Source organism: Mustela nigripes, chromosome 15 (assembly GCF_022355385.1).
Source record: "Mustela nigripes isolate SB6536 chromosome 15, MUSNIG.SB6536, whole genome shotgun sequence".
Taxonomy (NCBI): domain Eukaryota; kingdom Metazoa; phylum Chordata; class Mammalia; order Carnivora; family Mustelidae; genus Mustela; species Mustela nigripes.
Genome location: NC_081571.1, coordinates 520,853 through 536,174, shown reverse-complemented (window position 1 = coordinate 536,174; position 15,322 = coordinate 520,853). Strand labels below are relative to the sequence as shown.

General features: G+C 35.7%; 1 protein-coding gene across 2 annotated transcripts in view; it reads right to left on the bottom strand.

Moving 5' to 3' along the window:
- RNF17 (ring finger protein 17) overlaps positions 1-15,322 on the bottom strand; it is a 161,661-nt gene that overhangs the window by 118,267 nt on the left and 28,072 nt on the right. For both annotated transcript variants that reach the window (XM_059377630.1, XM_059377631.1), the window contains exons 7-11: positions 11,712-11,883; positions 10,230-10,306; positions 9,813-9,887; positions 5,559-5,866; positions 3,064-3,222 (exon numbers count right to left, since the gene is read on the bottom strand). In XM_059377630.1, the coding sequence (XP_059233613.1) occupies positions 3,064-3,222; positions 5,559-5,866; positions 9,813-9,887; positions 10,230-10,306; positions 11,712-11,883 (791 nt within the window). The remainder of the gene's footprint in view (positions 1-3,063; positions 3,223-5,558; positions 5,867-9,812; positions 9,888-10,229; positions 10,307-11,711; positions 11,884-15,322) is intronic.

Genomic DNA, 15,322 nt, shown 5'->3' with positions numbered 1-15,322 from the left:
TACATGTCGAGTGCTATGAAAAATATAAAGGTGGTATATTGTGATAGCTCCTATTACATAGGTAGCTGGGAGGTAAATGCAAAGTTGCCAGTCTCTTATTGAGGACCTATATTTTATGAACTATAACAAAGATGAATGAGACTATCCTGCAATAAAGAAGCTCAAGAAAGGGGGCACCTGGGTGACGCAGTGGGTTGGTTAAGCCTCTGCCTTTGGCTCAGGTCATGATCTCAGGGCCCTGGGATCAAGTCCTGCATTGGGCTCTCTGCTCAGCAGGGAGCCTGCTTCCCCCACTCTCTCTGCCTGCCTCTCTGCCTACTTGAAATCTTGCTCTTTCTGTCAAATAAAAAAAAAAAAATAAAGCTCAAGAAAGGAAAAGAGATAGGCAATTAAATGTACTTAAAACAATAAAGACATTCTACCCCATGTATACATACACATACATATATAGACATATACATCCTGAAATTTATAAAATCCTTTGGTAGCATAAAGGAAGAAACAATTACCTCCTCTTGATAAAGAGGAATCAAAGTAAAGAAACAATGAAAGGCAATATTTGACATGCCAAAATTAAATTAATAAACAATGGGGTTCAGAGAAGGGGAAGATGAACCAAGGACCTAGCAGCAGAGAGATCAGATGAATTACAAATTAATTCGGGAAAAAAAGGTCAAGGAAGAAAGAAGCCCGAATTTGAATGCCTCCTATGAGCTCAGTGATGTTCTCAGTATTTTGTGTTTGAATTTACTTACTCCCACAACAACCCTAGAGAGATAGGGCTTCCATCACACAGGTAAGCAAAGGCAGTCTTAGAGCCCATCCTCTTCAAAACTAAGCTACCTATCAGAGATAAATTGATAGATCTCACCACTCATTATACACAGAGGGCTGCTGTATAAATCCCCTCTGTATATGCTAATTAAAACAGGATAGCTGAGAGGCACATTAGGGTAACCTTTTAACTTTTATTTCTATGAAAATGTTTATCTGGCCTAAAGATTGTCATCAACCTTTCTCTTGTGTTGATATACCACATAACCAATATTCTGAGTTTTAAACTATATGCTATGAAACCATTCTTTTTCACAATAGGTAAGATAAAAGCCTATTGAAGACATTTGTTCTTTATAATGAAGAGCACAGGTAGGAAAAGGGAACAAGAGAACATCCTCTTAAAGCATCTTAAAGTTCTTTCCTTGTCACTTTCTTAAAATATAAATGAGTATTCAAGTCATGTAAATTTATTTACCTGAAACAATAATTATCCTTAATTTTTTTTAAAAGATTTATTTATTTGTCAGAGAGAGAGAGCGAGCGAGCGAGAGCGAGCACAGGCAGACACAGTGGAAGGCAGAGTCAGAGGGAGAAGCAGGCTCCCTGCGGAGCAAGGAGCCCGATGTGGGACTCGATCCCAGGACGCTGGGATCATGACCTGAGCCGAAGGCAGCTGCCCAACCAACTGAGCCACCCAGGCGTCCCAATAATTATCCTTAATTTAAAACAAAGGATGACTGTGACTTTTTTAGAACATTTTCTCAATCTAAGTTGAACTCTTTTGGGCATGTATTAAACTTTAAGAGAAATATTTGTAGCCATAAATGTTTAATACTATACTTCTCTTTTCTTAGATACTCATAATTTAATGTTCTCTAAAGTTTAAAATTACCATCAGTTTTTGTCAGAAGTGTATGATAAACCTAGATTTTGGATATTCTGATAAGCCACACAAATGAGCTAAGAGTTAATCACATTTTTTTATGGGTATTTTTTTTTTAATTTTCACCATGACAGTACTCATTATTTTTTTTTTTTTTACCACACCCAGTGCTCCATGCAATCCGTGCCCTCTATAATACCTTCCACCTGGTACCCCAACCTCCCACCCCCCTGCCACTTCAAACCCCTCAGATTGTTTTTCAGAGTCCATAGTCTCTCATGATTCACCTCCTCTTCCAATTTTCCCCAACTCCCTTCTCCTCTCTAACTCCCCATGTCTTCCGTGCTATTTGTTATGCTCCACAAATAAGTGAAACCATATGATAACTGACTCTCTCTGCTTGACTTATTTCACTCAGCATAATCTCTTCCAGTCCCATCCACATTGCTACAAAAGTTGGGTATTCATCCTTTCTGATGAGTTAATCACATTCTTAAAGAACGCCTACATAACCTTAAACACATAATAATTTTTGGTATTATGTACAGGCATTGATTGCTATTAAGAGAACAGTTTTCGGGAGGTGAACCATGAGAGACTATGGACTCTGAAAAACAATCTGAGAGGTCTGAAGTGGCGGGGGGGGTGGGAGGTTGGGGTACCGGGTGGTGGGTATTACGGAGAGCACGGATTGCATGGAGTACTGGGTGTGGTGAAAAAATAATGAATACTGTATTTCTGAAAATAAAAAAAATGATTTATAAAAAAAAAAGAGAAAACAGTTTTCTCACCATGTTAATAAATCAAATCATTACATTATCATTTACATTACATTACAAATCATTACAAATCATTTACCTTATTACAGAGTATAATCAAATTTAGTCAATGAGTTATAAAGAAAATATTTGTAAAAAAAAGCCTAAATTATGGCAAATTACACATATCCTTAGAATTAAGATAGACTGATTAAGTTTACCAACTACTCTCTGAGTGGCCCTAGGAAATAGATAACACCGTTGTGAGTTTAATGAGCACCTCATTTAAGTGCTTAATGACATCCTCAATATTCACATGTGGGACAGCAAGGGACTGTAGTTGTACTATAAGGAATCATCTTATGGGCCAGTTTTCCCTGGAGACAAGGAACCTGTGAAGGGTTTTGTAATTTAAAAAATAACTACTTTTACTCCATAATGATAGTTTTTGTATATACCTTATCAGCAGTCAATATTTACCTAACTTACCTAAATAAAATTACATTATATAATTATAAAACTTTTATGCTTGGAGCACAAATCCGTATTATAAAAGGTCTATGTGGGTTGGCCAAATACTATAATATTTAATATTATAATATTTAAATGAACTTAATACTTTAGCTTGGAATAAGATTTGATTACCTAGTTCCAAAATGTCTGAAGGATCAAGGTGTAAACTCTTATTGCAAAACTGATTCACCTTCTTTTCCAATACTGTTGCATCTTTAATTTGTGAATATTTCCGGATATAAAAGTGGCAAGGATGTATTACATGACTTACAAAAACTAGCTCTGGAGAACCTACATAAGAATATTAAAACCACATTAATAAATCATAGGAAAGAATTAATAAAAACTGAATGCAATATCCTCTAAAAGAATATTAAGTGTCTTGTGGCACTGAAAACTCTAGAATACTTAGGCCCCATAAGAGTCCACACCCAAAATAGTAACCAGACCACTAAAACAAATAGATATCCCACTTTCAACATTAAATTCTTTAGCAACCTGAACTGCAAATATTTTATTTTACTTGCCAAGTATGTTAAGTGGAATTGCAGTTCATGTGATAATTAGATTCTAAAGTCAAGATATGCTGTAACTGTACTGCATTATAACAAAACATCAGAATTTATTTATGAACATTTTAGAACCCAGAACTCTATTCATAATAAGTAGGTCTCTTGCATATCACAAAAACTCCTGTTTCTACTATACCCAAAAAACCAAGAATAAGCCCATAGACACTCTAAATACCAATCTTATCTGGCTAGAGAAGTGAAAAAAATGTGCAAAGCGAATGTACTGAGCATCATTTAGGGGAAGATGTGTGTGTTTTGGTGGAGTTTGCAGGGGTGGTGAGGGTAGAATAAAAGAGAAAAATATTTGTATATAGCAGCAATGAAGCCAAATGCAGCTAATGAAAAGATGTCCAGAATAAATGTTAAAAAAGGAATTAAAAGAACAGGACAGTGTACATGGTATGCTATGTTTCATGTACAAAAACAGAAGAATTATATATATGTATAAGCAAAGAAACTCTAGAAGGGAGGGAGAGACTGAATGAAATGGACAGGTTAGGGGAAAATTTCACAGTATTTTAATATATGATTTTTTAACAATGTAGATGTTTTATTTAGTAAAAATGTTTAAAACACAAAGAATAGGGAAGTGTGGAATTGGAGACAGTAAATACAGATGATAAAAACTGAACAAATGGATCATTTTAACTGTCTGATACAGATCAAAAAGAATACCTATATTGAGGATGGAGTAAAGAAATTAGTATGTGTAAGTACGGAGGCAGTTGAGAGAAGTGTTACAGATTTCAGAAATATTTTTGCCAGTAACAGCTAAAATTTTTAACATTAAAAGGAAGAAGCTTTAGTTAACAGTAAAATTCATTTAACTCACTACCTTCACACTACATTAGATTACTTTACATAAAGCAAACTCCACAACATCAAGTTCAGAGTTGTTAAAGTACTTGCTTTTGATCCGAAAGGGAAAGATGATTTTTTCTGAAAAGGTTTTTTTGGATCTCTAGGTGTTCCCACAAGATAATCTGTGAAGCATGTTTCATCAAAATAGGAAATAAAGTACTAGTTTTATTAGGTTGACAATGGCACACTATTGCTTAAAAAGCTGTACTTGAGGCGCCCCTCAAGTACAGCTCAGTGGGTTCAAGCCTCTGCCTTTGGCTCAGGTCATGATCCCAGGGTCCTGGGATCCAGCCCCAAATCAGGCTCTCTGCTCAGCAGGGAGCCTGCTTCACCTCTCCCCTCCACCCCCCACCTGCCTCTCTGCCTACTTGTGATCTCTGTCAAATAAATGAATAAAATCTTAAAAAAAAAATTAAAAAGCTGTACTTAAATTGGCAAAATACTGGAATGATAAGACTACTTTTTATCAGTAGATATAGTCATGATAGGTTTCTTAATCACTGAGATATCAGCAATAATAATACAATGGAAACAAACAAAAATGTATTTTTTTTTTTTTTTGCGTTCAAAAGTTCTGGAGAATCAGCCAATGAAACAGATTGGGAAGTGGAGGGCAGAATAGAGCAAAAACTGAACTTGAAAATGGTCTTAAAGACTGGTAGTATACTAACTTCACAATAGTAGTTCATGGGGAGAATACCAGCATGTAAATCTAATCAAACTATTATGATACGTTAAAATGTTACAAAGCAGATGCTATTATATTCATGTCAACTTATTTTATAACAGACTATCTCTCAGAATGAAGATTTAAGAAAATCCATTATTTTTTTTAATAAAAAATTTGCTCTTAAATTTAAGGACAAAGCCATGAGACTGCTCTACAAATACTTCTCTTATTTGTATTTTTTTCTCTTATTTGTATTTTTGTCTTTTATACAGTTTATGTGTGGAACACCAGAAAGTCAAATACCTCAATTAACCAAATATCAAATTTACATCTCAGAGGTTAGATTATTGCACTAAAAATAAAAAAAAATTTCCTAACTTTAGAAAATGTGAAAGTAGGGGTGAGGAACCAACAGGTGTTAACTCATAATGAGGTATAAGAAAACAGTGTTCTTGTTGAGTACAGGGACCAATTTGTTTCTAATTACAGACATATTGTTTCCTTGCTTTTGAATTTTCACTCACTTTCCAGGTTTTCTTCAATAATTTCTTCAATTATCACATCAGGGCTAGATCCTATTTGAGGCAGAACTGCAATGGTTTTAGGGAATGGTGTTGCAACAACCTCTTTCTCTGGCTGGAAGTCTTTTGCTTCTAAATGCACATCACTGGCTTCCCGATGGAAAAAAGGTGATGAGGTTTCATTACTTAGAATAGACATGTCAACCTTTTTCTTTTCTTGAAATGCGTATGTATCATAACAAGAAAATTCTTTTTTATGACTGTATTTCTTTTGAACAGTCTGTCCCATTTCATTTTCTTGGGGATCACATCTGTTTAAAAAATAGAAGGTATTAAGGAGGGCACTTTTGATGAGCATTTGATACTGTATATGAGTGACGAATCACTAAATTCTACACCAGAACCCGATAGCACACTGCCATTTAACTGGAATTTAAATAAAAATTTGGAGAAAAAAATAGATAGGCATATGGCTACTTTAAGCTGTTTCATAAATTTTTTATATCTACCTTCAAACGATTTCCTTCCTACATGACAGTTAATATTGTGAGACATATAAAGAGCTAAGGTTTTATATAGGTGTCTCAGAAGCATTTTTTAAATAGCTTTATATTTGTTAAAGATTTATTTGAAAGAAAGAGAGAGAGAGAATGAGTGGGAGGGACAGAGGGAGAAGGAGAGAGACTCTCAAGCAGACTTAATGCTGAATGTGGAGCCCAACATGTGGCTTGATCTCAGAATCCTGAGATCATGACCTGAGCCAAAACCAAGCATTGGACACTCATCTGGGACTGTGCCACCCAGGTGTTCCAAACAGTTTTACTGATGTGTAATTTACACAGCATAAAATTCAATAATTTTTACTAAATTGCAGTTGTGAAGCCATCACTATAATCTAATTTTAGAACATTTCCATTACCCAGAAAGAAACTTTTGCTCATTTCCAGCCCTAAGCAAGCCTAAGGGTTTTAAAAGGTCAACAAGAGGTATCATCAATGAGAAGCTGAAGAAACATGATATAGTCATGACACAATCTTCTAGTCCTAAAGAACAGTGGATACGGATTTTCAAAAGAAATAATTTTGATTTGGCTTAGCTGTTTGATTTTAAATTGTTATGATTATTTCTTTTTTAACGCACTGGCCTAAAAATAAAGTATAGGAAATAGTAAAGGGTATAATCCTGAGCAATCACCTGGCCTAAAAATCACCATTAGTCTGAATCCTTTGGGTATTATTCAATAGCCATTAGCCCACAGTTAATTTATGTGGTTTACTTCATTTTTTAAAAGTCTTCTTCACATATCCACATAGATTTAGGCTATCCATCTACAAGTACAGAAATTCTATCAAAGAAATGAGACTAAGTCTCAAAAAGCTTGTCTTTTCATTAACCCATTATAGATTTAACTTCATTGCAGATCATCATTTAAGAAGCATTTTAGAAGTAAGAACCAACAAAGCCAATTAGATTCAGCAATGACACATATTATTGGTCTCTTCCAAAAAAAGGTATGCTTTGAACAAAAATAAAATACATGTTGAATTCAAACACCTTGTGAGGATACATATATGTACCTGACTTTGCAAACTAGATGTTTTTTTTTTTAATAACAATTTTCATTTGACCTGGGACATTTAACACTGTCAACTGACTCTAGTCTCATAAACTCCACTGACTTCTAGAACACTACTTTCTCCTGTTTGTTTTTCAAACTCCACCTATTCCTTCTCAGTTTTGTTTTGTTTTGCAGGTTACTCTTTCTTGGTCTTAAAATTTAATATTTTTCTAGGGCACTGTCATTGATTTACATCAATACCTGTTCTTAATAGGCAAATCTGTTGTTTAATTGCCACCTGTAATAAGTAGAAGCAGATTGTAATGATACATTCCCTTCGAACTAGGAAAAAATTTAAGACTACTCTGAATTAACTTTAAATCAAGACAAGATCAATGCAGAGTCTCAAAGGGAAAGAATAGTTTTTGACATTAAAAATATTCAATAGTAATCATATTCATGTCATTAAAATATCTAAAAGAATGTATTCATTGGGAAGGCTGAGGATTATCCATGGAAGTGCAAAAGTCAAGTCACAAAGACAAATAATGGCACAGGGCTCCATATCTGGGGAAAAATGACTTGAGCCAAAGGACTGGTACTCTAGTGCTCTGACAAGGGACTTTCCCCTGGTAGTAAAAGACATACTAGGAATGTACTATCTAGGCCTAATGCTATTAAGCTATTTGATTAACCTTATTTCCTTTATTGTAAACAACACTGCAAACAAAGTAATTTCTCATAATTTGATTTCTTAGGCCTGTTCAGATGCTGGAAAAGAATGCCAACACAAGTATTCCAGTCCATGTGGCAATTATATTTGTCTGTAAGTTAATAGTCTGGCATTCTATCTAAACTGGAATCCTGGTGTTCAATTTTGTAAACCTGGCTTATAGGAGTTTACCTGAGTTGCAGCACATCTCTTCATGCCTGTTTCTGACTTTTAAGACTGTGGACCAAACTCTGATAACGACTGTGGATGCTTCCTGGGGGATGATTTCCCCTGGAGACATACCACCTACAAAGTTAATGAACTTACTTTCTTTTTGGGGGGTTTCTAAACCATCTATATTCTGACTACTTCTAAACCCAGAATCAAGTCTAAGACCTCTTCTTTAGTTTTAGTCCATACAGCTAATTGCTCTCTGTACATTTCTCCCCAGATATCTGGTAAACAACAATAACTCAACACTATTTCTCCACTCCTAAATTTTCTCTTTGCATTCCCAATCTTGGTAAATAATACCATAATTAATCAACTTAACCACCAAAGCCAGACCTGTAAATCATTAAGGATGCTTCCTTTCTCCTCATTCATAATGTTCAATTAATAAGCTTTATCAATTTTCCCTATTTAGCATTTGTTCTATCTACTGCTCTCCTGTGCTATTACCTATGTTTGGTTTCTCATCATTTGCTGAGACTATTGATACAACAGCCCAACTAATCCTTCAGCCTCTAGCCTCATACTCTTACAAATAATCCTCTAAATGGCCACCAAAGTTATCTTTTTTAAATGTAACCTAATTATTTTTATTTTCATGTTGAAAATCTTTTAGTGGTTTCTACTGTCTACAGCTGTGCTGTCTAATACAACTTTCTGCAATAGTGAAAATGTGGGCCACTGTCTAATATGGTAGCTAAAAACCATATGTAGATACTGAACACTTTGAATGTGGCTAGTACAATTGAAGAATCCAATTTTTCCTTTTTTTTAAAGTAATCTCTATACCCAATGTGGGGCTCAAACTCATGACCCTGAGATCAAGAGTCACCTGCTTTTTACTGACTGAGCCAGCCAGGAACCCTTCCAATTTTTCCTTTAATTTTGTTTTTATTAATTATGCTTAAATTTAAATGGGCACATGTGGTTAGTAGCTACCACAATGGATAATATGCATCTAAAAAATAAAGTTCAAATGCTGCTACACAGCATACAAAGTCTTTAGGATTTAGCCTATATGTATCCTTTGCCAAGTAGAATTATATAAGCAATTCCCTGAATGTAGCACATTATCTCACTGCCTCTCTTTTAGCCCCCTTCATAATTGCTACTCATTTTTCATAGATAAAATAAAATTCTCCTTTTTCCAAGTGTCCTGTTATTCCCAAAAGAATTGACTGCTCACTTCTTTTGCATCTCCACTAAATTCTGCATATACTACCAGCATAGTTACTTATTGTAACTTCTCTGACATATATCTGTGTTTATGATAATGGTTCCTAGCACAAAAATCAGTGTTCAATGCTGGCTGAATGAATGAATCTCAAATATAACTTTCGCACATATATCATTTAATACTGACCCCTTCTAGGTCTTTTCACTTTTAAATTAATTAGAATTTAACTGATAGAAACCTTTGCCCTTTATATTATTTTATAGTATTTGAAATCACACATACTATACACTACACATCAATTTTCCTGTCTCTTGGGTAATTTTTCTCTTATATCTTCTCAGAAATTAATGGCATGTTGTCATTTTTTTAAAAGATTTATTTATTTATTTGAGAGGGAGGGAGCATGTGTGCAGAGAGGAGAGGCAAAGAGAATCTTAAGCAGACTCTGCCCTGAGTGTAGAGCCCAGTTTGGGGCTTGATTCTGCAATCTCGAGATCAGGAACTGAGACAAAACCAAGAGTTGGATGCTTAATTTACTGTGTCACCTAGGCACCCCCATGTCGCCATTCTTATACTTACTTTGTTAAGTCCTCAAATTCAATCTTTCCCATATTGTTGAACATACAGATGATCTCATTGCAATTCATATTCAACCTAAAATAAAACATTAGCATACAAGTAAATGTTCTAATACCAGTGTATTACTTTCTCTAAATAAAAGTCAGTTGCTAACATTAAAAACTCGGAAAGAACATTTTAAGTGCTCTAATATAACTTCATTACTTTCTTTGAAAGTCAGTTGCTGACATTAAAAAACCTCAAGACAACTTATTTTTTTAATTTATCATAAATTACTCTTATTTTACATGTTTGCTAATTTGGGAAACATCTGTGACACAAATTTTCAATTTATAATTTCTTGTTATTTAATACATTTAGGCTCTAACACATTTTTATACTTAATCTTTAGGTTCTCCTGAATTATAACTTACTTACTTGGGAGAGTTCCTCAGTTTTAGAGAACTAACTTGTAACAATTCACTCTCAAATGTTAATTTCAAAGTACGGATAATCTAGAATCAAAAGAGAAGAAGTGTTACTCAGAGGTGAATTTTAAAAATAAGTATTACTGACACAAAGATTTTACAAGGAAAACTACAGCCTTTAAGCATCTCACTAATTAATGTGTTTAAGATTTAATTTTAGGCACTCAAAGGAATAGATGCAAGCATGTATTTAAGATTTATCCCCTAAAGAAATTTAAAATCTTTTAGAGATATAAATTAATAGATAACAAAAGATACTAGTTAACAAATGGGATATAGCTATGTAAGCAGAGAAAATTCTGATCATACTCACTTTGCATCTGCATTGCTATCCTCCAATGTCTTTTTGCCTTATCTCCTTGAAAAATCTAAGTAGGGTGAATACCAAATCATTTTTTCTTAAGATTTTATTTATTTGTTAGAGAGATTGCACATGTGCACACACACAAGCAGGGAGAGCAGCAGGCAGAGGGAGAAGCAGGCTCCCTGCTGAGCAAGGAGGCCAATGTGGGCTCAATCCTAGGACCGTGGGAACATGACCTAAGCCAAAGGGAGACACTGAACTGACTGAGCCACCCAGGTATCCCAGATGAATACCAAATCTTACAGTTTTTTACACCTCCTAATGGCCCATTTGTAATACACAGGATATGACTGTTTTCAGAACCATGGCTAGAGAGAGGTCTGACCATGTTAAGACGATGGCAAATTCCTCTCCCTTCACTTAGAGATTTTGGAGGCAGGTAAACAAATGCCTTCTATTTTATACTTCAATTCAGTCCAAACACCTGATTATCTATGGGAAAAGGCCATGAGGAATCAAAGATTCTAGAACAGGATCTATATCCCAAAGGAGCAAGGTAGAAATCAGAAAAAAAGATGGTTAATCCTGTCTCATCAGAAAACATGTTTTTGTTTTTGCCCAACTGTGCTCCCTCGGCACATTATTACATGATAGAACATAGTGGAAGAACCCTGTCTCTTGACCTGCACATTTAGGGAGGCAGGAAGAAAAGAAAAAAAAAAACCCTGAATGAGAACTTGAATTAAGTTTTTAAGTCAAGAATTGGCAGTCATATCTAAATTGCTTATGAAAAAAGAGAATCCCATTTAGTTTTCTGCCCTTACATGTTCTCATTTTTTATTCAAATGTTCTAGGAACATTAATTTTCAACTCAATGTCACCCTACTTGCTTTCAGATCATATGTTATAAAGACCTGATTACTGTACCATTTCTCTAACTGGTAAATAACAATAAACGGCTAAACAAATTAATATTTATCTTAGAATTCAAACACTAAGAATTCTAAATTGAGGCCAAGAGAAGTTAGGATAATCTAAAAATAAATGCTTATTAAGTCTTAAATATCATATTCCAAAGATGTAAAGTAATATACATCAGAAATAAATTCATATTATGGTCAAAATTACCTGATTGAGGTCACAGTAAGTCCTTAAAGAAGGTGCTGATTTTAACTCTCTTGCTATCTTCATAGCTGCAGCCAAATCATTTTTTTTGTCTTCAATGTAGCTTTTAGCCATTATTACATTTGAAAGATAATCATCTGTATTTCTTACTACTTCTTCACACAGGTTCTTCTTCCTTCATATAAGATCCCAAAATTATATTTTGGGATTATATTTATTTCATAAATGTTCATATGAAAGTGAGTTTATAGGAACTGAGTGATATAAAAAGGATAAATCTCACTAGTTTATGAACATGGCTAAAGGGGCATTCAATTCAACTGAAACATTATAATTGAAAACTATGTATGCATAACTAGAGAAAAAGTAGGATATTATGTCACAGATACAGCTGCCACAGAACTATAGAAGACATACCCTAGATGATCCCTCCTAAAAGAGAAATCCTATCTTGTAATTACTTGTGCCATTTCAAAAACAATTTTTATTCATTTCCCACAAAGATACAACTGTACACTTTAAAATTTCCATCAGTTGACACAAATTACATAAATATAAAATGAGATTTTAAAATAAGACTTCACCAAACCAAAACACAAGTGTCAATTAACTATAATCTTCAAAGTAATCACTAAGAATGGCAATTAATTATTCCTCCATTATTTGTACCTCATTACTCAAAATCTTCTCTGGACCTATGATGGAATTACATTATTATGGCAATTAAAAAATTTTGTACCAAAAATCGCAGTGTGTAACTTTCTCCTTTTATTACTAAAAAAATGACTATTATTTCCTCAAAATCAAATCTGGCCCCCAAAAAAGGAGTGTTTGCCACCCTGAAGAGTAACAAGAATGTGATATAGGCTCTGAAGGTGAAGAGATATTCAAAAAACCATTTTGCTAATTGTATAAATAATCTTAAAGTCATTTCTTTAGGGAAGAAAAACAGTTATTTTGGTAAGTTCTAGTATAGTTTCTAAAAACTCATGCCTAGGATTGATATCAGCAAAACAGCAGACAAGGTAACTCTTAGCCCTTATTACCCAGTGGAGATGTCAAAAAATAAACAAAAAAACCCCAAGCAAAAACTGGTTAAAATAGTCTTATAGAAACTCTGGAAAATAAACAAAAGGTATACAGCAACCAAGCAAATGCCCAATCAAGAAAAAGCCATATTCAAAACAGTAGGAAATTCCATGGTATTTTTACTTGTTCTTACCCAGCCCTCTCCTCAGCATGGTGCAGTCTTGGTCTAGTGGTAGCAGCACAGTTCCCAATTCCTTCCATCAAACCCAAGGGAGCATAGTAGACTTCATCTGTAATGTTCTAACTTGTTTACGGAATGCCTGAGGAACTAATCTGTTTCACCAAACGTGGAGCTGAGGCAGTAAAGAGCAACAGGCAGTACTTGGGAAAGTGGTAGGAAGACTAAGAGCTATAGATTCCTGAGCAAGAAATTATAGTAAATATATACACTATGCCATCTGGGGCTTGCAAATTCTGGGGTGACACACTCTTTGAGATATGAATACATTTAAAAGCAGCTGGGAATAAAGGAATTAAAAAAATCATACTCGGGCCCAAGCAAGATGCATGCTCAGAAAAGACCTGAGAACACATTAAGCCTCTACCTGAGGCTGATTCTAAGGCTCAGAGCATGCTCACTCAGTGAAGGACTGCCCCTGCAGAGAACCAGTTTGCAATGACTAGAAGAGGTGGCTGTGTTTTTAGATCCCCAATTTTCAATAAAACACCAAGGGTGTATAGAAAGACAATGGAAAATATGATCCATTCATAGGGAAAAAATAGAATGGCAGAAACCATTCCTGAAGAAGTAGAGACATAGGACTTATTAAAGACTTTAAAACAATAGTTTTAAATATGCTCAAAGAGTTAAAGGAAAACATGCACAAAGAACCTAGAGGAAATCAGGAAAAAATGAAAGACCAAAATGTGATTATCAATAAAGAGGCAGGGAGGAGTCAAGATGGCGGAGAAGTAGCAAGCTGAGACTGCTTCAGCTAGCCGGAGATCAGCTAGATAGCTTATCTAAAGATTGCAAACACCTGAAAATCCATCGGCAGATCGAAGAGAAGAAGAACAGCAATTCTGGAAACAGAAAAACAACCACTTTCTGAAAGGTAGGACCGGCGGAGAAGTGAATCCAAAGCGACGGGAAGATAGACCCCGGGGGGAGGGGCCGGCTCCCGGCAAGCGGCGGAGCAACCGCGCACAAAATCAGGACTTTTAAAAGTCTGTTCCTCTGAGGGACATCGCTCCAGAGGCTAAACCGGGGTGAAGCCCATGCGGGGTCAGCGTGGCCTCAGGTCCCGCAGGGTCACAGAAGGATCGGGGGTGTCTGAGTGTCGCAGAGCTTGCGGGTATTGGAACGGGAAAACTGGCTACAGAGACAGAGCCGACAGTAAGCTCACAGCTCGGTGTTACCTTGAACCAGCCACAGGCTCGGTGACCTCAGAGCGCAGCCAGAGGTCAGGCAGACGGGAGTAAGTGGGCACTGTTCTCTGAGGGCGCACTGAGGAGTGGGGCCCTGGGCTCTCGGCTCCTCCGGGCCGGAGACCAGGAGGCCGCCATTTGTATTCATGTCCTCCAGAACTCTACGGAAAGCGCTCAGGGAACAAAAGCTCCTGAAAGCAAACCCGAGCGGATTACTCAGCCCAGCCCCTGGTAAGGGCGGTGCAATTCCGCCTGGGGCAAAGACACTTGAGAATCACTACACCAGGCCCCACCCCCAGAAGATCAACAAGAAATCCAGCCAAGACCAAGTTCACCTACCAAGGAGTGCAGTTTCAATACCAAGGAGAGCAGCAGAATTCCAGAGGAGGAGAAAGCAAAGCACGGACTCATGGCTTTCTCCCTGTGATTTTTTTTAGTATTGCAGTTAATTTAATTTTTTTCTTTTTCTTTTTTTTTTCCTCGCCTTCTGGTAAATTTTCTTTTTAACTTTTACCCTTTTCTTTTTTAACGTTTTTTAACTAGTTTATCTAATATAGATATTTTTTCTTTTTTATATTTTTATTTATTCATTTTTTTTAATTCTTCTTTTCTTTCTTTTTTTTTTTCTTTCCTCCTTTTTGAACCTCTTTTTATCCCCTTTCTCCCACCTCACAAATTGGGATCTCTTCTGATTTGGTTAAAGCATATTTTCCTGGGGTTGTTGCCACCTTTTTAGTATTTTACTTGCTCCTTCATAACTCTTATCTGGACAAAATGACAAGACGGAAAAATTCACCACAAAAAAAAAAAGAACAAGAGGCAGTACCGAAGGCTAGGGACCTAATCAATACAGACATTGGTAATAAGTCAGATCTAGAGTTCAGAATGACAATCTCAAGGTTCTAGCCGGGCTTGAAAAAGGCATGGAAGATATTAGAGAAAACCTCTTGGGAGATATAAAAGCCCTTTCTGGAGAAATAAAAGAACTAAAATCTAACCAAGTTGAAATAAAAAAAGCTATTAATGAGGTGCAATAAAAAATGGAGGCTCTCACTGCTAGGATAAATGAGGCATAAGAAAGAATTAGTGATATAGAAGACCAATGACAGAGAATAAAGAAGCTGAGCAAAAGAGGGACAAACAGCTACTGGACCACA